This window comes from Achroia grisella, unplaced genomic scaffold (genome assembly GCF_030625045.1).
Source record: "Achroia grisella isolate CSIRO2021 unplaced genomic scaffold, CSIRO_AGI_Agris_v1 utg540, whole genome shotgun sequence".
NCBI classification, from domain to species: Eukaryota; Metazoa; Arthropoda; class Insecta; order Lepidoptera; family Pyralidae; genus Achroia; species Achroia grisella.
This window is the reverse complement of record NW_026712925.1, coordinates 1,383,396-1,408,720: the sequence shown is the minus strand read 5'-3', so window position 1 is coordinate 1,408,720 and position 25,325 is coordinate 1,383,396. Positions and strand designations below refer to the sequence as shown.

Sequence of the window (25,325 nt, the reverse complement as noted above, 5' to 3'; positions counted from 1 at the left end):
TCAATATTCAGATTTACATTGAAGTTTATAAATTATTTATAGGTTATTTTCTTTAAGTTAGTAACGTAGATAGTTGTTTTTTTCCTAAAATAAATAATTTTAAATCCGATTTTTCGTCTTTTAAATGCACACTCTATATATACATACATATAAGTAAAATCGGAGTGTCTGTTTGTAATCCTTACTAATATTAAAAATGCGAAAGTAACTCTGTTTGTCTGTCTCGCTTTCACGGAAAAACTACTGAACAGATTAAATGAAATTTGGTACAAGGATAGTTTAAGACCCCTAGAAAACACATGACTACTTTTTAATGCGAAAAAAGAGTAGCAAGGGCTTGAAAGGGGGGATGAAAGATTGTATGGAAGAATCGTCATTTTTGAAGCAAGACGCTTGAAAATTATTTTTGGGGCTGTTAATTAACTATAAATAAATATGATATTCATAGTTTGTAAAAAATTACCCTTAAGGGGGTAAAATAAAATAGGTGATGAAAGTTTTTATGAAAATTCGTCATTTTTGAAGCAAGAACAATTACACTTTTTTCTTTATCTTCTTTGGGTTAGTTTATTGAATATCTTACTAATATTATAAATGTGAAAGTAACTCTGTTTGTCTCGCTTACACGCCAAAACAACTGTACCGATTTAAATGAAATTTGTTACACAGATAGTCTAGACCCTGAGAAAAGACATAGATTATTTTGTAATGTGAAAAAGGGTTATATGTGGGTTGAAAGGGAAGATGAAATTTCAAAAATAAAATGTAAGGTTGTATGAAAGTAATTTTTAAGGCTAGAAGCTTAGAACGTCTTTTTTAGGCTGTCGATGAAATATAACATTTAAATTTTGTAAAAGTTTTACCCTGAAGGATTGTAAAATAAAATACGAGATGAAACTTTTTAAGGCAATTCATAATTTTTAAAGTTTGAACGATGGAACTTCTTTCTTTGGGTTTTTTGGGTTAGTTTATTAAATAGCTTCCTAATATTACAATTATGAATGTCTGTCTATCGCGCTTACACGCCAAAACTACTAAACCAATTCAAATGAAATTTGGGACACTGATAGTCGAGACTCTGAGAAAGGACATATAGAGCAAGAGCCCACGACGGCCAGACATACGTCATTTTAGTAAACGTGAAAGTTCTTGTATGTGTGTCCCCAACACAGGTAAGAACGATCCCCAAACATGAAACCTGGATCGTGGTTCCTTTGGCAGGTACCAGGTAACAAAGGTGTAAAAAAATTCATATCAAATTCGTTATTTTAAGAAACTCCATATTTTCATATATTGTTCGTAGCATTATTATAACTTGCGCTGCTCATTGCCAGACACTTAGTGTGGTTCCAACCCCACGCCGGACCCCCCTAAACTATACTATTTTAGAAATAAACTTACGTCATTTTAATAAAGCTGAACTTTATATATATTATTGAGAGAACTATTAAACTGAATTTCCTAAATTGCCAGACAGTTTTCTTGGTGCCTTATCCTACCAGACTCATTGAAACCGTATATTGGGTAACAATGGTGTATACAATTTCATATCAAATTCGTTATTTTAAGATGCTCCATTTTTTCACATATTGCTCGTAACAGTATTATAACTTGCTCTACTCGTTGCCAGACCCTTAGTGTGGTTCCAATCCCCCGCCGGACCCCCCTAAACTATACTATTTTAGAAATAAACTTACATCATTTTAATACCGTTTTTTACTGCATGCATATGGATATAAATACATTAATAAACCAAAATAACATTTTTTTTAATTGTTGTCTGTCTGTCTGTTTGTTTCGACTAATCTCTGAAATGGTTGAGCCGATTTTGACGGGACTTTTTTGCCAGGTAGCTAATGTAATAAGTAGTAACTTAGGCTACTTTTATTTTAGAAAAATAAAGTATTTCACGTTATATAGTTTGTTAGTTATATAGTAGTTTATAATTCCACGCGGACGAAGTCGCGAGTACAGCTAGTTTTATATAAAATAAATACAACTCGTAGTGCTCATTAATAGAAGAGATAAAGCAGTTCAATTGATCTTTCAAATCAGTTGAGTATGTTTTGATTTTATTTATTACAAATAAATGAACATTTTACTACCTCTTTACAATATTAGTTAGCTATAGGAAGTTTTAGAGCAAACAAAGGTGTCATTAATGCTGTGGCTAATTCGTTAATTGCTGATATTGTCATTTTAGTTTTTTAGGTTTGTCTATGTAAAATATTATCTAAATCATTTTACTATCTTCACCATGATTTAATAATACGTACGTTATTGTATTTCAATCAGATAAGCAAGATTGTAAAATATTCTATATCTGGCCCGATTTTAACGTCTTCGCCGTGAAATATTATGGTTTAATGAATAAGGAATTACAAAAAATTTACACCTCATGAGGGACTATAAATTACACAGATATACATACTGTGATTTTCGTGTCTGTAGTTAACATTTGACGTAGTCTTTCGATTTATATATTGCAATCTGTCAATATAGAATATCATTTATCCAAAAATGTTACTGTAATGTAAGAAATAGGGCGAGCACAATAGCTCTGTGGAACAATGCAGGTCGCAGTATGACAGGTCTTAGCACCTGACAATAGCCCAAAACCCAACAATAAATTAAAAAAAATACTGTAAATATACATTACAGTAGTTTTTTATTGTCGTTATATAACGGTGTTTGAAGGGTATATTTTAATTGTAGTCAGCTTTATAAGACGGTTAAGAAAGTACCTTATAAAACTGTAGTACGGGAGAAGAAAGAAATTGTCATCGAACATCTAACCAAGTTAATATTCTTTTTACATATAGAATTTAGCAGAAGCTGAATACGTTGTGGCAGTATTCATGTACATGCGGATATTGGGATGGCCAGCGTCCCGTATCTCCGTGCTCACCACGTACAATGGGCAGAAACATCTCATCCGTGACGTCATCGATAAACGTTGCGCAGACAATCCTCTGATTGGCCGACCACATAAGGTAATCATTTTAATACTATAAATGTGAAAGTTTGTAAGTATGGATGTTTGTTAGTCAAACACTACTGAACGGATTTTGATGAAGCTTTATATTAATATAGCTTTTGCATTAGAATAACACATAGGCTTTTTTATTGAAATTGACGCGGGTGAAACACCGCGGGCTCACCTAATATAGAATAAATAGGAATTACTTTTTACTACAATTATATGAATTAATACATCACCCAAAACGTTTGTACAATTCACGAAAATTGGACAAACTGAGGAGTGCATTTGTTTTAAATTATTATTAAAAAAGTACATTAATTCAATAAAAAAAATGTTACACATGTATTTGACACGCATGCATAGAGGTATCTATAGTCTTTGACAGTAGAACCTTAATAGTGATTAAACTTAAATAAACTAATATAATTTTAATCAATTCTAATCGAATTTAATACCAATGGTAATACCATTTGAGAAAAATGAAGAAATACTAAGAGAAAACGAAGTTTTTTTTTCTCCTCCCCCATCTTTGGCTTTGCCTTCACATTTAGCCAATCTCAAAGTTAGGGAAATATACACAGAAATATAAGGAATGTAACGGAAACAGCGAAGTTGTTCTGACATCCTTTCCCAATCCTCATATCCTTGTATTAATCAACATATAAGAAGATATATCATTCATTCAATCAATTCTATATTCAAATATTCCCGCCAACCGGTGTTAACTTTGTGAGCGTGTGATCCCCGATAAAAGAAAAAAGTGCATTCATTATAGCTGCCGTTAATACCTGAGTTGACATTACTTATTGAAAATTAACAAGAACATCTGTGTGAATTCACGTGCCCAGTGAATTATAATTGTGAAACAAACTGTTGGTGGTGTGTGGAATCGGAGTTAAGGATGGAAGGGTGCATCCAAGGTCTTCAATTTACCATCAAATTAGCCCGGTCGCCCCGTCGGAGTCCCGCTTTCTCCTTCTTATCCTTTCTTGTTCCTGTCAGTACATAGTCTTCTGCTGGTTTCTGGGGATATTCAAACCTTTCTCATGCAGGTGAATAAGATACCACAGATTTCTTCAGCAATTTAAAATCATAATCTACCAGAAGTCGTGGCAGAGATGCCATTGAAATGGCTTCGAATGACTTTGTAACCGAGGGCGGTTGGCATTTATTTTAGGCGCAGCTGCACGAGAACACTACTATATATAGTATTGTATACGAGTTCGTTAGCTTTATGCAGTTATTTAACTATAAAGATTACGAAATCTTTAAGTTAACACGTACATACTATATATTTGTTAATAATTCAGACTCAGGAGTTTATTTTTAATAAACAAGTTTTATTACAGATGTAGGTAACATATGTAATCGTTTATGTAATTTCACATTATATTTAATGTTCTTGTTTTTATCTTATCAAATATGTGTTTAAACCTGTTAAAGAGTATACTTACTATGAATACCGTCGGTATATGTATTATATATATCATGTTTAATTAATGAATATATGATATATATTAGTTAGTTTATTAATTAATTACGAAATTTGGAATGAATATGTTTGCTCGAATAAAATTCATGTATATAAAGGTGATAAACGATGCAACTGATGTCATTAGAAATTTTAATTGATTATTTGAAGTATGACCCCTACCTTAGCGATATACGCTTGACACCGGTCGAAGATACGATGATAATAAAGCCGGGGCTTCGTGGCGAGTTCTGTTCGGAGGTTTTCAGGGTACATTGTGAAGGTCGACATGACGTCGTACATTACCAGCTATTGATGATCACCAGTCCCCATCACTAGTAACAGCCTCCCCCTCGGATTAGAATTAGTTTCATAAGTAAACCGGCTGCCTCGGTACCGCCTGTACCGAAATCACCATGATAAGTTTTCCAAAAGGAGTCCTTTAGAAAAAGGAAAATAAAGTTTTTAAGGAAGGATCACTTACTAGCAACGCCCTCTAACGCCCCCCGGGTTAAAATTTCTAGAGTAAACCGGCTGGTCTGTGCCCGAATAGACTGTGAATAATCAAATTAATTGTCATAGGTGACGACTGTTGATAAATACCAAGGGCAGCAAAATGACATCGCGCTAGTGTCACTGGTACGGACTAAGGCGGTCGGTCACGTGAGGGACCTCCGGCGGCTGATAGTGGCCGCGTCCAGAGCGCGGCTCGGTCTCTACATCTTTGCGAGAGCCAACCTCTTCAGGAACTGTTTTGAATTGCAACCGACGTTCAATCAGGTAAATGACGCTTAATACATTTTTATATTCTTTCTGTTTGTGAGTCAGAATTTGTAGGAACAATCACAATAGCAAAAGTTGTTCATTTTTAGACCTGTACACCACTCTCCGCATTTTATAGTCAGATTTTTATGAGGTATAGTAAAAGTAAAAATAATATTCTAGACTAAAATTAGCATGTTTAACATACTTTCAAATTGTAATATAAAAAATAGAGAGTACTAATAAAACTCAGTGTAATTGCCTTTAGAATAACAATTGTGAATATCTGCCACTACTATATATAGTTTCACCTTTCAAATGGTACCATTTTTATTTTTCTTAACTAGTAATTAAGTAGATATTCAAGATCGCGCGGAATCAATTCCAAGTGACTTTTGTTCGCGAGTGTAATCAGACAGACAGTAAATTGAAATTGTTTGAGTACCTACAGAGGAATTAATTCGTCTGGAGCAAAAACGAATATACTAACGATGCAATTTATAAACCGTACAGAGTTGAATTGAATATTATCTTAGGAAATAGAAATATGTAGATGTATAAATATTGTAAGACAAACGCTTTATAGTAGATTAGAGTAGTTCTGCCGCTTATGCGGTAAGAAGAATTAGACAATTAACAGACGTGGCAACGGCTAAACTTGTCTATTTTAGCTATTTCCATAGCATTATGTCGTATGGTATTTTGTTATGGGGCAAAGTAGCTGATATAAATACAATATTTACTTTACAAAAGAGGGCCATTCGCTCCATTTATGGTATGGGTTCCAGGGAGTCATTGCGAGAGTGTTTTAAGGAATCAAATATCCTCACCGTTGCTTCTCAATACATTTATGAAAATATCATCTATGCCAGAAGGAATATAGACAGTTTCAAAAGAGTTAGTGATTGCACTAATAAAAGCTTACGTAACAATAAGAAACTGATTTTACCTAAATGTCGTTTGGCTAAAGTTAGTAATTCGTTTTATGGCAATTGCGTAAGGTTTTACAATAAAATACCAGAGTCTGTTATAAATCTGCCAGAAAAAAGATTTAAATGTCAAATAAAACAGTTCCTTTGCAAAAAAGCTTACTATAAAATTGAAGAATTCGTTAACGATAATAATGTTTTTATAGAAAAACTTTAAATCCATAGCACTGACAATATTATCTGATTACATTAATAATGAGTGCGTAGCGACTTCTATGTTGATTATCGCATGCCTCTTACTTGTTATACTGTAATTATTTATATAAAAAAAAACATCTATTAAAAAGAGCAACACACAAGTTTCTTGCTCATTCTTCTTGTGATGAATCTGCATTCCGAATGAGTGGTAGAATCAAAATATGACAATTCAAAAGTGCTTGTAATGAGTTTATTTGAATAAAGATTATTTCTATTTATTTAAGATTAGCAATTTGGACTAACTAACGTTCCCATTTCCGTCAGTGAGATGAATTAGCCCATCGTGGAAAATTCATCAAGAACGATTCATCACGATGCTTTCTAAAGAGTCTTCTGACATTATTTTTATTTGGAAGTAATGTGCAAAGTTAAGATTTTCTTTTGCTGTTGCGTTTGCGCTTACGGTGTACTTTCGCATTTGCCGAGTGTTTTTGGTTTTTATTTTTGTATGATTGAGTTGTTGATTACTTTTATTAATGACTAGCTACCCTACATATTATACCTACAAAGCTTTCTCTAGAATCACTCTATCTACTGATAAAAACTGCATTACAATCCATTGCGTAGTTTAAAATTTTATTATATTATATTATTTTATACTATTATTACTACTTTTGAGTAGTAATAATAGTATAAAATTTTATAATAGTTTTTTAATAGTATTGTATAATATTATAGTAATACTTTCTTTTATGCTATGTAAAGAAGTTGATTTATCATTTTGATTGATTTGGTATTGTTGAGGTTAGTGTATATAGTTTAGAACTGAAATATATTTTTATTTACAGATACCAGATATGTATGGACGTATCTGTATTTAATATTAACACTGTCTTATTGTTACTGGGTGTAGTTGGTGGAACGTCCGCTGGAATTGGAACTGGTACCCGGAGAGCGGTACCCCGCGCAGAGGTCCATCACTGCCAACGTGCCCGACTCTCTCTCGCTATGCGTGCACGATATGCCGCACATGGCACGCTACGTCTACCAAATGTACCTCGATAAAGTGCGAGACGCCAATAAACAATACGAGGTAAGCGAACTAATGACAGGGAATTCAACCCCACACGCTGGAACTTAAGTGGTCTCGGACAGTGTGGTTTCAGAGGAGCTTCTTCCACGTACGAGTGACTATGGAGTCGAGAGACTACGGCATGAGGTTTACCAGAAGGATAGATTAACGATCGATAACTCGCCTACATTCTCATCCTTAGGCTACGGCAATTGTTTATCATCAGATGGGGCCGTATGTTTGTTTGCCATCATTGTAGTGTAAGGTATCGGAACGTATTATGTGACAGGGACGTATGATTGAGGTGTGTGAGAGGGAGAATAACCAATAGTTATAGACGAGTAATAAAAATAACTCCTTAAAGAAATTCTCTTTTCAATAGTAGTAGTATAAATAAATTAGTTAGGGGTACCATCACTTTGAGGAGTCGTCAATATTTAATTAATTTATAAAAAAGTCGGTTAAGCCTTGATCTCATTTTTAAAATCCGACGCAAAAAGAGCGGTGTTATAGAATTAACGTATACAAACACGTTCAATTTATAACACCGCTCTTTTTGCGTCGTCCTATGTATCGTAGATCCTAAACGAATGGACCGATTATGACAAGGTTAAAAGTGATGTAGTCGAGATGGTTCTTAGCTAGAATCCGTTATATATTTTTTTATTCCTAGGTCATTTAAGTTATATAATTATGTTATTTGTATGTGAGTCATAGGGAAATACTATAAAGTACAAAGGGCAAAGTATCGTGTTTCACTGATTCTATTTATTTCATCGTTATACTATACTCTTGACACTATGTTAATCATTGTGACATCATTGCAATATTGCACGTGGCAAACAACTACATATGGATGCGTGATATTCAATATTACGTTCCGTATATATATATATATATATTAAGATAAATAATTCAAGAGCACTGTTTTCTATCCGTATGTATATATTAAAATTAATCTCTATTTCTTCAATTCTTTTTTTTTTTATTGTTTTAATTATTGTCTGGAGAAGGTACTTATGAAAGCAAAAATGAAGAAAGTCGCTCGGAACATTAGAAAAGTTAATACGGTCTATAAGTTATATTTTATATTTGCCCATAGTATATATAGTATTTGCGCAGAGTCAACATTTATAGTTAGGACAATGTCTGTCGAGTAAGCTAGTAATTTATATATTACCTACTAATTAACTCAGGCAAACGTTGTTTTGCTATATAAATTAAAATCGCTATTAAAAATAGGGTTTGATAATGTAAGGGTAAAAATTTTGAGTTGTAAGTATTTTTATTGCCACATTATAAAAAATATATCCAAATAATAAAAAAAATGTTTGGGATGAGCACCTCTTATCACTTAGGGATACGAAAAATAGATAGTAGCCGATTCTCAGACATACTGAATATGCATATAAAATATCATAAAAATCGGTCAAGCCATTTCGGAGGACCATACGGTACGGTACAGTGTACGGTGTACGGTACGTTTAATGTGCATCTCATGTTCACTTTGTTAGAATTTTTGAATTAAATTCAAAATCATTAATCTGGAGTCTATATTTATCAGGTACAAACAAAAAATAAGCAAAATGCGAAATCCTCTGTCTCAACAGAAATCCTTATAAATGCAACCGGTTGTCGTCGTTCGATATATATCCTGTATAAAGTTTTTGCTGAGGCAAAGGATTGATCGATTGCTACTCAGAACATAGAATACAGTCATCCAAGCCTTCAAAAGACGTCTTATACAGATACGTACAACAATACTTATAATAATTCATCGAACAATGACCATGACTCACTTTCACAGCACTTCATGTGCCTGTGAAAGTGAGTCATGTTATAGTGCTTGTACACTATAGTATTATCGTAATTCGTTGTTCTATATTGATAACCTAATAATGAGACTGTTGTTTGGTATTAAGTATTGGATGGTAATGCAATGTAAAAACGTACCTCATAAATTAAAGTTAACAACAGAAACAGTAAAATCTAGACATATATTACAATATTTGTTATAAGTTAAGAAATTAGCTTAAAGATAAGTTATATAATAGTTTTGTAAGTAAATTCGAATTATTGGCCCCTTTACGTTTTTATAAATCTTATTCATAAAAATTTGACCGATGAACCGTGAACCGATTTTACCGAACTTCTGTAATAAACTCATGTTTGGTTCCACGTAGACTATGTGTGAAATATCATAAATATAAACTACTATGAATATTAATATTCTTAAAATATAACGTATTTCAATTGTAGCGTTCAAGTAAATCGTGGTCAGCACCGGGAACAGAATCGGCGGCCCGCTCTCAAGAACCCGATGGGTTTGTGCCGTCACACCCCGGCGCTGCGCCTGACAGCGAAGACGAAGACACCTTCCGCCCCACGGAGATTGTAAACGAGGTTGAAGAGACGCCGAACACGTAGAAGATACACTTGTGTTACAGTTTTTTTGTCTCCCTATATTATAAGAACTAAAACTTACAAACAAACTTTAAGTATTACAGTGTTTTGTCACATTCTTTCAAAGGAAACCAATGTTTGGAAGTGTACAGCGGTTACATAAGGTTTATATTAAGGTTTAGCTTTTTTTATAAGTAAGGGAATTAATATTTCACCACACTGTACCAAATTACAAATAAATATTTCAAGTAAATATTTTGTCATTTCTTTTATTTCATTCTACATAGTGATCTATCAACGCACAGCCCAAACCACTGGTCGAATCGGGCTGAAATTTGGCATGCAGGTAGATGTTATGACGTAGATATCCGCTAAGAAAGGATTTTGAATAATTCTACTCCCAAGGGGATAAAATAGGGGATGAAAGTTTGTATGAAACTTTGTCAATTATAAACCGATCGGGCTGATACTTTGCATGCATAAAGTTATTATGACGTAGGCATCCTCTAAGAAAGGATTTTATAAATTCCACTCCTGAGGGGATAAATTAGCGCGAGCGAAGCCGCGGGCAAAAGCTAGTTAATCTATAAAATACTAGATGTACCCGCGGTCTTACCGCGATGCATAGGCTATATTACTGTGAAGTTTCATCAAACCGTTCAGTAGTTTTTGCATGAAAAAGTAACAAACATCCATATTTACAAACTTTCGCATTTAATATTAATAATCGAACTTTAGTATGATAACAGAGGTAGATTATGTATAAATTCTCTCAGGTAACTTTGGTTACCTGTTTCAGACGCCAAGCAGCTCGCTTTGTAAGCTACTTTTCGGTTGTTGGGTAAAGTATAGTAGTGAAATGGCTATGGTGAAAGGTATCATCACGATACTCTGTTACTGATGATGTGATGTCTACGTATGTAGACAATGGTTGTCACCTACCATCAAATGGAGCTTGTTTGTCATTTCAGTTACTGAATGAAATGGTTGATAGAAGGACCATGGTAAATAACTAGAAATACCTAGTTAAGTGACTCTTTACTGTAGTAAATGACTCGTACTTGCATTTAGGTAAGATAATGGATACACAGATATATAAAAATAATACTACATTTATTTTAATGATCTAATTTATTGACATAAAAATAACAATTATGGCACAAATAATAACCAACGGTTACCTACTACATTAAACTTATTGTTAGTTTATGATTAAATGCAACATATTATTCCAGCAATAGCATAACATAAGTACAAAATTGTCATTCTCTATTTGACTTTTTTATGTTTTTATTTAGTCGTAAAAACCAAAATGTTCATATTTGTACAGACGATAACAGTGTTAACCCATGTTTATATAAATTTATTGCCTGTATCAGATAAGGCGAATTTATCCTTATAAACCGTAACAGAATTCCCTCAGGTGTCTGTACTTACAATACTTATACACTTCAAAACCGAAACTCTATTTAGTACAACATCTAGATGTATCGTATATTTTTAAGTGATTATATTTACTGGTAAATAAGAAAGAACACAGCTCTAAGTAGTAAATTCTATATACAACAAATAAAAATAAGAATTGGACAGATTCAATAATGATACAATTTTATTGTATAATCATAATCTGTCCAACAGTCCAACGAGATCCAACCAGAGAGTCCAATTTCTTACAACTAAAACAGTACAAATTACAATAAAATATTGAGTGATACTCAAATGCTGCTGTCTTGGGAATATATATGAAAAAGACCCGTTTACTTTTGTACCTTCACGTTAGGGAAATTGTATTAGTAACAATTTCCCTAATATTAGGCTATTTTATACTCATTATATTATTATAGGTATTTATTTTCAATTCATATACAGAATTCTTTTTTAAGAGCTTCATATATTGCTTTTACTGTTTACAATAGCTCAGTATTATATCATGATAATATATATACAGAATTCACACACCTTATTTGTGACTTGTTTGCCTCGACCTTACCGTAGTAACTCACGGTCAATTAAGCAATGCGTGTATGACAATTTTGTCTACCAATAGATAACCACGTTAAAAAATATGTACATGTATACACTCTAAAAATAAAAGAAATTTTTCTAATTTTGTTTTATTGTAAAAGTGTGTTTTGAATATATTTAGATAAAAATATGCTGAGTTTATATTTAGAGTACCTACGTGTCTGTCTGGTACCGGAAATTGGGGAAATATGAAGAGATAGGTAAATACAGTTAGTAGTGTAGGTTATTTCCTCAATGATATGTTTATTCACTCACAAGTTTACAAGAAATTGTTACGGTCAAAGATAATATTTTTTTATTTAAAGAGGCGTGTTCAGACTTATGTAACCGCTTCGTGCGTCTTTCACACTGTAGTGCCTACCCATATCATATGTACCTATTCCATAACATTGTACATAATATATATTATTGTACGAAGTTTAAATATTTATCGTTAGTGACTCAGGCCAATTAGGTACGATGAAGACAAAAAATAGAAAAAAATGTTATAACTTAAGAACATATTAGTTGTTTTTAGGGCGTAATGTATGTACCTAATTTTTACAACTATGTTTAAGTAGATATAGAATTTGTGTAACATTAATATCGTATGCTCACAGCCGTCTTATTGTGCTGAACTTTATGCATTATTGCAAAACATAATGTTATCGATTTCAAATACTTTGTTCAAGAGAGTAAGGCAACTATATTTTACTATTACCTTTTTCTGTCATTCTGACATCTATTGCATGTTCTACGACATCTTCCTCGTCTTCAGCTAGTGCCAAGTGTTTTTCTATGCGATCTGATATGCAGTCCAACCAACCGTGTTTTAGCATCATCTTGAGGACACGTCGTCGAAGTACTACCAGCAGAATGAATATAAACAAACCCTGCAGTGTGTTGATGATATCTATCACGGTCCTGATGACAATACAAATATATATTTAAACTATCAGATGTATATAAACGTAGGTGTAGGTAGGTAGATGTTGTGGTAAGATCTTAAAATATCGTGGATGTTGATCATAAAATTTTATGAAATGCTGGCCTAGCCAAGTAAACAATCTTGTTTTAATATATATTTTTAATCGAATGTTAGATCACTCTTTATGTTTTTTTATCGATATTTCGATATAATCATACATTTTAAAAATAAAGGAATACCAATAATTTAAAAATACCCAACATTCTAATTTATTATTTCTTTGTAGTAAGTCTTTTTATTATTATTTATTAAAAACTAAATAATTTTGAACAAAAACATGAATTTAAAATTAATAAGGTATAATAATTAATGAAATAATTAGGAAAATAAATATAATGGTACGCCGAATCAAATTAACATATTTATTACATAGAAATTTTAATTAAAAGACGTCACCAAGGTTATTTACAAAATTGAACCTAGAATGTACGATACAGCAAATATTTTTAACCTTACGAACCAAAATAAAGCTGCTCCGAAAAACCGTGCTTCTGTCACAGCTATATATTAAATAGTGTTATTTGTTAAAATTGAACTATTTGTGTATTTACACAATTTTTTGTATTTATTGTATTGCTTTTGTATTACTTTATAATTAATAATTAAAATTCTTTACAAAAAATCTTCGCTAAACTAAATTCATATAATATAAATATACCTAATTACTGTAATTTATTTCTTCATTACATAGTATAAAACAAAGTCATTGTCGCTGTCTGTCCCTATGTATGCTTAAATCTTTAAAACTACGCAACGGATTTTGAAGAAAAAAACGGGGAGATGATTTGTTCGGATTTCATACTATCCGAGTAGGTATTACTCACACTTTCACGGTTTTTTTTAAATTATCATTAGTATTTTGCATTATGTGTTATGTGTCATTATGTGTTTATTGACAATAACTATTTCATAAATCTGCTACATACAACTTTATAGCATGAGTAAAATATATATATATATATTCTGTGGTACGTATAACATAGGTAGGTATGTAATCTACTGTGAGATCAGCTTACAATAAAATGACATGCATGACTAAAATTATTCAATAACTTACCATACAAGACTTGTCTCCATAAACGAACTGATCATTTCAAATATCCAAGGTATTCCCATCAACACAAATAGGCGAATTGTAAGCATAAGTCTAAAAAAAATGAAGACTTGTTATTTAAAATAAATTTAGTTTAATATTTGAAGTTTTTATTTATCAATATGCAGATTAGCAGACTAATTTAAACAGCAACCTTCGTCTATATACTTGGCTGGTGCCGAGTCCACGGATAATTACGTCGTCACGTGACGGTCGTTGTGCTGCTCATAAGTTGCCATTTGAGTGACATAAGACCCCCGTACCCAGCAATTTCACAGCCACACACCATACAATTTTCTGCAAACTGCTTGGCGCAAGAAATAGTTAAGACAAATTCACCCATTCCGGCGTCTTTATACAAAGTCTATATAGATAAAATTAGGTAATATCATATTGTAAAAAAATCTTAAAAATTCTTTGTCTTCAATAAAAACAATTTACTATAGTTTTAACCGTCTAATTTTATATCTCTCATAAGAATTACTATTTACGGTTTTCCGCGTGGTTAATCGCCACTAAAGAAATCGAATCACAATGGTTTCTTGTATGTTGTATATTCGTGAATGAATAGTCATGCTCACTAAAATGTCTATACATATGGCGGCGTGGTAGGCCTGGTCATTGGGATCCCTAAAATATGGTCAAGCGCAGTGATGGCTGGCTCATACGTTATACTCGTGAACGAGTATAGGGACTGGTCAGCTCTTATCACTATGACTGATTTAATCTTATTAGATAGATCTTAGATTAAAAAAATTGTTATGACTATTCAAAAGTGCTTAAATTAAGTTTATTTCAATAAAGGATTTACTATTCTCTTCAATTGTTTTTCTTTCAGTAGGTAAGTATTAAAAAATCTGGATTTTAGGATGACAATGTCAGTAAAGCATCAGTCCTCAAACTCACTTAATTTTAATAGTGATATTACTTTCTATAAATATTTTTTCTGGCTAACACCGAACATCCGGAAAGGAAAGAGGGAACTATATACCTAATTTTATAAAATATTTTATACTTATAACCAACTAGTTTGTAGAAATAGAAATATTTTATACATGTATATATGGACATACAAATTACTTACTTGTACCTCCCTGCTTTAATATGCGATGAATTAAACGATAAACACCAAAAACGAGTTGAAGTCCAAATAAATATGATAATGTTTGCTAATATTAGAATTGACATCACGCTATACATGTAGTACCATTGCTGATTTCCTGTAACAAGAAGATTTCATGATTTCCATCTATCATGTAGTTTTTATGTACTTTACTTTTATATCTTTACGACCTCGGTTTCTATGTATAATATGTATGTATTTACAAAAAATATCTATGTATATATATATCAGTTATCTAGTACCCATAACACAAGCTTTAGCTAGCTTAACTTGGGTCTAGATGGCGCTGTGTGAATTGTTCTGAGATTATTATTGTTATATGTTATTGGAATAACAAATACTGATGGTTTAACTGATTGAAAGTGGCAACAGTCGTATGTAAACAGAACGGAACAGCAGCACGTACTTCAGGTCCTCAGGTGTCATCCGTGGCACACTAAGTACGTCTGAGAACGTTATGTGTGTCTCAAATGCTCATGTCTCATCAACTGATAACTAGACTAAATACTAATAAAATCTTGTAACTAGCCTAGTTTAGCTCTTTAACCATAGGATTTTAAACGATTTCTTAGGTCAAAATATCGTGTATATGTACGAGAATCAAAATGCCTTCGTAGTGAACACCTAACATCTCGTATTTGTACGCGGATTCTCGTACAGTTGACATCCCTGACTAGAATGAAGATCGTTATCTCATTCAGTTCATTCAGACCAGTAGGTAAACTACTAGAGCACGACACGATAATGGAATTAGTAACAAAACAAAATGGACGGTGGGGATTCGTTCGAAGCGGGGCTAATGACACCAATTGCTAACAATATACCCTGTTAGAGAAACTGGTACAGTAGGTAAGGATACAGTTACTATTATTTCGCAAAAAATAATTCGTTTGTTAAACAACAATAGTATATTTAAACTATACGTATATATATGTACTGCAAAAAGATCAGATGTCGTTAATCTTTGGCGGTCATATCTTCTATAATGATCGCTGATCTGCGTTTGTATTTAATATTTTGTTATCTATGATATTCTGTATCACAGATAAGAGAATATTAAATACAAATACAATTTATAAATACGAAAACGTGTCTGTCTGTTATCTTTTCGTGACTAACCTATTGAAAGTAGGTTAATGAGCATTAGTATTTTTACGAGGCTATCTTTTATTTTTATCGAGTGAAATAGAGGTTCAAATAGACGCAGACGCGGGTTGCAGTTATCTCAGACATATACATTACTTGGGCACGCACATTACACATTTATTAAATCTTTTTTTTTTTATTAAAAACTAAACAAACCAAAACAAAAATTTTTACGTACTAACGTTAGGAATTTTTATTAAAACATAAGATTTGACGTAATTTGGTTCATTAGTAGACCAGTGTGAAGTCTGAGCGCGCAGCTTGTGCAATGAATAAAATTAGTAAATTCTAGCAACTCTTGCTTACGCACGTACCGAGTGTATCTTAAGTTAGTACTTATACTTTTATTATTGTTTACATTCTTTCGTATATCAATTAATGTATTTAGTCTTTCATTCTCTTTAATAACATAATTAATTTGTCATTATCTTCTCAGTTATTTTCCTGCCTTCATACTTCACAATCAAACTTTGGAGTGAGTACTACACAATCAAACATAGATGATTCAAGGCCCAAAGCTAAAATATGAATGGACCTCGCTTCCCGGCCCTCCACCGCATTGCATATTGCCGGATCTATTTACTCTATTTATGGCTGTTTTTTTTCTTATCGTCGTCATACCTTGATCTTTGCAATATTAATCTAAAAATTTTATTAAATCCGATTGCACTATGTAGGTGTCTAGCTTTAGAGTTTAAAACATTCAAGCAAACGTCCCTTTAGATATATCAGTGTAACTGTATTTTGTATAAAAGAATAATAATTTAAATACCCAAGAATCAAAAAATGAATTTCTGATATATTGTCGTTTAGAAAGATCTCCATCACTTCAGATTTAAAAAACCCGCATCATAATTGGTTCATTCGTTTGTTTACAAACTACGTAGCCACAAATACACAGATGCACAGTGAAACGTATAACACATCCATTTTCCGTCGAACTTTAAAAATAAACTAACTAAACAATCGTTTTAATTGAAGTGTATTTACAGACAAACTCACAAAACGAACGTTTTAATTGAACTATATTTACAGACAGACTCATTCATTGTAGTTGGTTGACCTGCGTCACTTCAATAGAATGAACATATTCTTCATTATAGGTACATGCAGGGTCAGGAATTTGATATCTTCGAGACGTTATACGAGTGTGTATTCACATCTGCATTAATATCGTATCAATGAAGCATGAACATTGAACATATAACAGTTAAAACTTGCAATTGTAATAAGTAGGCCCATTCCGCCTATTATAATCCATATGGGTGTAGATAATTGCTTTAACAAGGTATCTAGGATATGCGACTAACACATTGCTATCAATTATTCAATAATAATCAATTATTCAATATATCAATTATTCAATTATATATTTGTTATCCGCGCTTTCATCCGCGTCACCAGGCAGTGTAGACGAGTCTAAAATTACCCTAATTCCTACTTTATCCAAAATACTATGTATTTGTAATTTGTCATATTTTCGTCGGTTCGGTCGAATGATCGTTTTCGGCCACCGACAGCTGATTACTTCGATTTGTCTAAAAAAGTTTTTTTTTATTGTACTGGTAGTTTCAGACTTTTTTCTTTATATTAGTACTGAAGCTATTTACCGCTGCTTTCTTTTTGAGATAAAAGATAATATATATTCTTCTTCATAATACAATCCATCTTCAGGTCAAATTTAAGATCCGTTCAGCCGCATATATATATTTAAATTTGGGAGGCACATCGTTAAAATGACTGAGGCAACAGCCAGAGTTATATTAGTATGAATTACCAACTTACCTACAAACCAGCAATGCATTAATCCGAGGCCAGGCTTGGCATGGTCTCCGGGGTGGAAATTGATAATTGCCATAATGACTGTAAGCAGTGCTGGACAGCCCCATGCATATAGCGAGTACCACAAAAACGCTCTCCATTTGTTGTCATGGACAGTTGGTCGGCTACAACATGAGGGTATATATTACTTTAACTCAAGGAAACAAGACTCAAAACTATATCAAAACAATCAGGACCAAATTGACGACTTCAATGGCGTAGTTGTTTAACGCACTGTTCTCAGATGAGCATAGATTCGACCTTTTCACTAAACAATCATATGTATTTTCATAAGTTTTGAACTATTGTTTCCTTATATCTTAGTTTTTTATAATACATAGTCCAAGCTCTGCTTAATATGGGACACTATATGGGTTATCCAGATTAATAAAAAATATATAAGTACCATCCTTTCACCGTAGATTTAATTTTACATCAATGACAAAAGTTCTTTAAATATATCAAAATTTAAATACTTCAAAACAACCGAAGGATATAATATGTGTATATGTACTTATTGAAATTGAGGAAACAAATTTTTAACTTACCTCATAGAAAGCATTATTTGTATTGCCATTGCATTAGACCAAAAAAAGCTTGACAGTATAAAAAAATATGCAAGAAAACCTGAAAATAAATAATTATATAGTCCTCCACTTTATTTTACTTATAATAGAATTAATACAAAAATAAACAATAATGCGAAACGCATAGTAATAATCTAATCTGTGCTACTATCGTTTAAGCATAATTTGTTGTTTCCTGTTTTATATTTTGTAGTTAGTTGCAATAGCAAAATTAATAAAATATTTACATTATATATATTTGTCGTAGCTAGTGACGGGTCAAAGGGTCGAAATTCGACCATAATTAATTTAAATTATAACTTTGAACATTATTAAGGTTCTATTGTCTAATATTATAGGTACTTCTGTACGTGTGTGTTAAATATAGGGTAGTGTGTAATGTTTTATATTCATTTAATGTATGTATAATTAAAAAGTATATATTAGCATTCTGCACTCCTACTCTATATACATATTATGAACTATGTGTTCGAAATTTCCTCCTTCCGAGACATATTCGTAAAAAGGGGTACAAAGTGTTTTCTTCAGATATTAGTATTTATATGTGAATTATCAATATATAATTATATTATATCTATACAGCAATTAGTACTAAAGCCAGTACTCATAGATAAATCACGAGATCAATTGAGTATGAAAAATTATTTTCAAAGTTCTACTCCATTTCTTGGAGAAATAGGTTGATTTTGACTATTCTATCTGACTTTTGACTTCTTTTGTACACCCTTTACTCCTGAGCTTACAGCTACATGTACGAGTACCTACATATGAGAACAAAACACAAACCTCTCGCTGCGCATAACGCCATGTCCGAATAATCCACCAATTTCATGACGACCAATATGAACAGTCCTATAGATAAACTTGCGCAGAAACTGATCAAGCTTTTGCCTAGCAAATCTCTGTAAAAAAGTAATATAATTGTAGATACTTACAAACTGAATGTAACTGAGGTGGATATTGTCAAAGTTGTCTGCATGAGTTCTCTATCTTATCTATTTCAGCCGTCAAACAACTTGCTTTGTAAGCTCTGGTTTGGTGGTGAGCTAAGCCAATAAAATTACAGGGTAGTTTAGGGTAGGTATGCCATCGTTGTCCTTCGAAATGGTAACGCATTAGTGGTACCTACATGACGTTGCTGACGTAATGTGTGTGGTACTGTTCGTGTACAGGTGACAGTTACCACTTACCATTAGTTGAGCATGAGCTTGTTTACCATTCAAAATACATAGAATAAAATAATTAAATATTTCTTTCATATTCTTATTTATTTTAATAATTAATTAATTATTATCACATCTTACATAAACAATTATAACAAAATAGGTATATTTTATTGTTCAACATGGTTGACACGCCTACTGTTTATTGAAGCGTGTTACAAAAAGGAAAATCGTTTTCAATGAATAGTTGGTATTGCGTCAATATTGATAATCCAACGGCAAAGTATTAATTAATTAAGTAAGTATATATTTTTATATTATTATATTAAAATAAGTATATATACGTAAGTTACACAATAGCGTAATAGGATATAGGATATCATTTAACTACTATTCAATATATTATAATGAGAGGAATACTGTATTCTAATAGTTTATTATTTACTTTCTGTATCAGGTGCAATAAACAGTATATAATAAAATCAATAAATATAATTCTTGTTGACTAGAACTTGGAGTAAATTATGGCTAAATTATTTTCAATAAAAAAATACTTAGATACAACATAACAAAGGAAATATTTATATTTTTCCATATTCGTAACGAATAAATACAAATACCACTGGCCATTTCTTTAAAAAAAACACGAGATATTATTTCACTATTGCAATTATTCCAGATTAAATAGGTGATATTTCTTACTAGATAAATTAAGAATCCCTGCTAAAGCCGGGAAGGGCAGCGACTTGTTAAGTATCGAGAAAAATTTAATAATAATTAAACACAGTTTATTAATGAATTAGAACATTTATTTACTTACCTTAATTCAGGGATAGCAGCATATACCGACGCAGTCAAGGTAAGAAAGATGACAGAAATTATCATACAATAACCCTTTATGGAATCATTAAAATCATCTTCAGTATCGTCGCTTTTTACACACAACACAATGACTATGGAGTTTTCATCTGTTGAATTCCCTTTTCGGTGCAAACAATATCTGTAAAAATATATCTACTTTATTTATTTTTTTACACTGTCGCGGCACCAACGGAGTTTGACAAGTCGAGCATGAAGTCTGGTCAGTTATGTACTCCATGGAGGAAACTGACTCGAAGTGACCAGACTTCATGCTCGACTTTCATTCACCAATAATAAAATAACATGGTTTCCAGACCTGATATGATGCATTGCTATTTATAATATAGCTACTACTACATAATATACATACTAGTTACTCGCCCCGGCTTCGCCCGAGTGTACTTGTATTATATATATAATCCCTCTGGCATTCCTCTGGAATCACTCTATCTATTAAAACAAACCGCTTCAAAATCCGTTGTGTAGTTTTAAAGATTTAAGCATACATAGGTACAGACAGCGGCAGCGACTTTATTTTATACTATGTAACGATGATTTAATAAATATAATTCTATAATAATGAATTCTAATCAACAAAACAATTAAATGCACTCATATAAGCTGCACGCCTTCAACCGCCGTTTAATTAAATAAAATTAAAAGAAATTTGATATTTCTTTATAATGATCGCTTCTAGGTCTCAGTTTGCGCTATTTTTTATTTTGCTAGGATGCTTAAAAATTACTCAATCAAATTAAAAAATATTTTTACATATTCCGGAATTTATATTATCTCAAAGTTTATGTGGTTTAAAGGAAATGTATGTCATTCCCGAGGCAGACTATGTACAAAATCGTTAAAAATCTGCTTGGCGACTACAATAGGTGAGATATATATTTAATCGTATTAGGTGTCAATGCGGAACTCCATTTCAGTACTTAATGGATTTGTATTATTTTGTTTACTTATTGTTTACTTAACGGATTTCTATAAACTGTAGCGGAATTAAACAAAATAATATAAATTAAGTAGACAGAGATATCTCACCTATCGCAACCGCCAAGCAGATTTCTAGTTAGTTGTGTTTGGATTGAAGTTGAGATATGTCAGCTTAAGTTACAGGATATCTTAGTCCTGGCAATAGCAACATATGAGGGGCATTGCGGCTATCATACGACACCGTGGTCTCCTTGCTACTTTTCATGTCAGGTGACGGTTGCCATTAGCCACCATGTGGAACGTCAGCTTATTTACAATTACAGTTATATAAAAAATAGTGTAAATACTTACTCTCCTGAGTTTACAGTTACATCATAGTTGGCCATATTTTGCAAAACTAAATGTCCTTTCTCACTCACATAATGCTTCGATCTTACTATTACAGGCATTTCGCAGGCTATAGATAAGGGCATTGTTCTATTGGATTCTCGTTCGAAACACAACACTTTGTTTGTTTGACCGTCTGGACTTTTGAACTTCCGGAGCAACTGACCAGTGTCACAACAGGCTGTATCCAGACCACCGACCACGTTTATCACGACCACGTTTATAACCACTATTATTATAAACATCTTCTCTTTTATCATTTTATATATTTTAAGAAATATATATATCTGAAAAGAGAGTATAATGTTCATACCACTGTCTCTATACATAATATGAATGTAAGTAGTACAAAAGGCAACACCAATGCAAGAAGGCTATTAGTATTTTTCAATACGTATTCTAAATAAAATACGAGTATCAATATATTTTGCTATTCCGTCCTGAAGAGGACGGATTGAAGAATCCATCCAATATTACCACATACCATATTATTAAATAAGCTGTTGGTCCAAATTTTCTAGTTTTAAAAATTAGATATAAATGCTATGTAATTAATAAAAAAAAATATAATATTCGAATAGCATGTTTCTTAAATAAATTACGTGAAACATCAATAAAATTAAATATAAAAAATGTCGATGAACATCTATAGATCTATAGATATAAATAAAATTGGTGTGTCTGTTTGTAATATTGAAATAACCATTTTTTACTTCATGCATATATAGTAAAAAATGGTTATAGCAATATAAATACGGTATACACACCAAAATAACATTTTTTACAATATTTGCCTGTCTGTCTGTTTGTTCCGGCTCTCTCTCTGAAATGGCAGGGCCGATTTTGACGGGACTTTTTTTGGGGAGGTAGCTGATGTAATAAGGAGTAACTTAGGCTACTTTTATTTTAGAAAAAATAAAGTTAAATTCCACGCGGATGAAGTCGCGGGTACAGCTAGTACAAAATAAAAATACATGGGGATCAAACAGAAGTCTTCCTTTTTAGAAGTCGGTTGACAGAATTATTATGGTACGTATAAGGTTTATTATCTTCCATAATTATTTTGTATTGTATAAGTAAGTAACCTATACAATATAATTTAACTATAAAATAAATGAATGAATGAAATGAATATGTTTCTTTTTTAATTATTAATTTAATATAAAAGTTATTATTTTAATATCAATTTCAAGCGATTTCACTCCCAAAAAGTTTATTTAGCTTAAAGTTTATGATCATTTTTAGGACTTGGTGCCTATTAATAACGGTTCTGTAGTGTACTTTCATATATTTGTCTGGAGTCTGAATTAAGTCGAAAGAAACATGTACTACAGATCTCCAGGCTCTATCCGGGGTTTTACATTACAATATTATTCGTCCAAAAAGAAATATGTGTTTGTAGGGATTAGAGGACTACGAACAAAATAGAAACCAAAACAATGATTGCTAGATTTTAATTAGTCTCTCTGTGAGCACTGATCTCTTAACGGCTTAAATGATTTGAATGCTACTTTTTAATATGGCCTCATATTATACTGCAAAAAAAAATATTGACAAACTTTCTATACATACATTTTTAAAACGATATTCAATTCAATTTCCTACTCAATAAATTAATTGTACCGGCTTATAACTCAATTAATAATATACCTTTATTTGGAGCATATTGGTATGCTCCAAATAAAGGCATTATTTTTAAAAATTAAAGTTGTTTATAAAATATAACAAATTAAAAATACTTACTTATTTATCTTTAGTTTTCTAACTTATACACAACTAAGTAACCTCTGATTTAGATGTAATATATTTATTTTTGTATTCAAACATAAAATTGGTGTATAATAATAATATCATGGATATTTTTGATAAATATATTAGACTTTACACTTTCACTATTTCACGGAATAATATTGACCACAGTACATTCTGTACATGATCAAGAATTTGTTATATAAGTAAATATTATTTATAGTAATTCTAATATATCAAAATTCAAATGTATCCAACCAAAGTGCGCAAACTTTGTAGCGTTCATCTGTTTCGTAAATATTTATAACATAACGTGAAACATGTGCGATTCATTCGAGTCGCACGATAGTACTGAGCAAAGAATATACTGGCCATGCCAAGCCATGGTGCAGAATTCGAGCTATTTTAATCTATCAGGCACTAAAACCATGTGACCGAATAGCCGGATATCCGGCGGAACTTAGCTAACTAATAAATTCATTTTCTTGCTATAACAGTAATTTACTATTGAGTGATTAAAAATTAAAAATTAAAACTAATTTTATTCCTTAAGTAATACTAAGACTAACTAAATAAAGCAAATAATTACTTAAAAAAAATTTTTTTTACCCAGTTTTTTTTTAAGTCGGCCGGATGCCTTTCCAGCTGAATAATAATAATAGCTATATATAGGCCGGAACTAATAAGTACCGGAAGAAATAGTTACCGGATATCCGTTTCATGTCTAATTTGACCGATTTTCGCAAATCAAAGTCTCTGTCCGAGTACAAGAATAAGAATGTTCTCCTAGCGACGGCCAAAAATCTAGGATTCTGGTACAGTTGGCATCCCAACATCTTTTTTGTCTCATGGGTGATAATGAAATGGTGCACCAGCCTGTACTAACGGTTTACGTTGGCGGGGCACCAGTGGAGGGTGATAAGATCAGTATAAGAACAGCCCATCGAGGTAAATTCGCCATGAATTTATCATGATGATTCATGATCCAGGGGAGGTCCACCTGACGAAGTACATTACTACATAAATAGATAACCGGTAAAGTTACCGAGTAATATGGTAATATTCGTAGTATTTGATGATGTATAATATGAGTTCTTTTCCTCCATTATTGTATAGAAAGCAGTAGTAGTTAGTAGATCAGTTTCTCAGTTTTACCTATTTCAGCCCCGAAGCATGCTTTGTTAGCCGTTACCTGGATTGGCAACGCATGAGTATTATTGGTGCCATTTGAAAACAAGATGTCAGTAGTGCTGTTCATAGGCGACGGTTACCACCTACCATCATAGGCAGTCAGCTCGTTTATCGTTCCAATTACAAGAATTATTCATATTATTATACATTTGTCACCACGTATATAACTCATAATTTAGAGGAAAATAATATCTAATAAATAGGATGCAGAGTATCCTCCGTACTCTTTCAAATGCATATATGCATTTTATATAACGTTGTACTACCCCCTTACGGAATAGAAATAAAAATAATCTTCATTCAAACAAACTTAATATAAGCACTTTTGAACAGTCATATTTTTTTATTCTACCACTCATTCGAAACGCAGACTCGTCACAAAAAGAATGAGAAAGAAACTTGCGTGTTGCTATTTCTAATGTTTTTCAGAATCTTGTGTGATTACAAACTGCCAA

General features: G+C 32.1%; 2 protein-coding genes across 2 annotated transcripts in view; one reads left to right on the top strand and one right to left on the bottom strand.

Moving 5' to 3' along the window:
* Positions 1 to 10,062, top strand: part of LOC131847684 (RNA helicase aquarius) — a 78,425-nt gene extending 68,363 nt beyond the window's left edge. The window contains exons 24-27 of the mRNA XM_059197313.1: positions 2,823 to 2,993; positions 5,037 to 5,234; positions 7,257 to 7,436; positions 9,675 to 10,062. Of these exons, the coding sequence (XP_059053296.1) occupies positions 2,823 to 2,993; positions 5,037 to 5,234; positions 7,257 to 7,436; positions 9,675 to 9,842 (717 nt within the window). The 3' untranslated portion in view covers positions 9,843 to 10,062. The remainder of the gene's footprint in view (positions 1 to 2,822; positions 2,994 to 5,036; positions 5,235 to 7,256; positions 7,437 to 9,674) is intronic.
* An 895-nt stretch (positions 10,063 to 10,957) lies between these two features.
* LOC131847721 (probable G-protein coupled receptor Mth-like 3) lies at positions 10,958 to 24,037 on the bottom strand. Its single transcript, XM_059197360.1, has 9 exons — positions 23,674 to 24,037; positions 21,895 to 22,217; positions 20,564 to 20,743; positions 19,367 to 19,482; positions 18,542 to 18,620; positions 17,958 to 18,118; positions 14,988 to 15,123; positions 13,868 to 13,957; positions 10,958 to 12,746 (listed from the first exon to the last, which is right to left on the bottom strand). Exons 2-9 carry the CDS (start codon positions 22,188 to 22,190, stop codon positions 12,527 to 12,529), a joined length of 1,278 nt encoding a protein of 425 aa, XP_059053343.1. The 5' UTR covers positions 22,191 to 22,217; positions 23,674 to 24,037; the 3' UTR covers positions 10,958 to 12,526.
* Between the last annotated feature and the right edge of the window lie 1,288 nt (positions 24,038 to 25,325).

What these genes read in the sequence shown, in the direction of transcription:
- LOC131847721 (XM_059197360.1), bottom strand. Translation starts at nt 22,190, where the DNA reads ATGATAAAAGAGAAGATGTTTATAATAATAGTGGTTATAAACGTGGTC. An exon ending in GTAACTGTAAACTCAGGAGA is followed by an intron (nt 20,744 to 21,894) that starts GTAAGTATTTAC and finishes ATATTTTTACAG; the next exon opens with ATATTGTTTGCACCGAAAAG. An exon ending in GCTGCTATCCCTGAATTAAG is followed by an intron (nt 19,483 to 20,563) that starts GTAAGTAAATAA and finishes ACTTTTTTACAG; the next exon opens with AGATTTGCTAGGCAAAAGCT.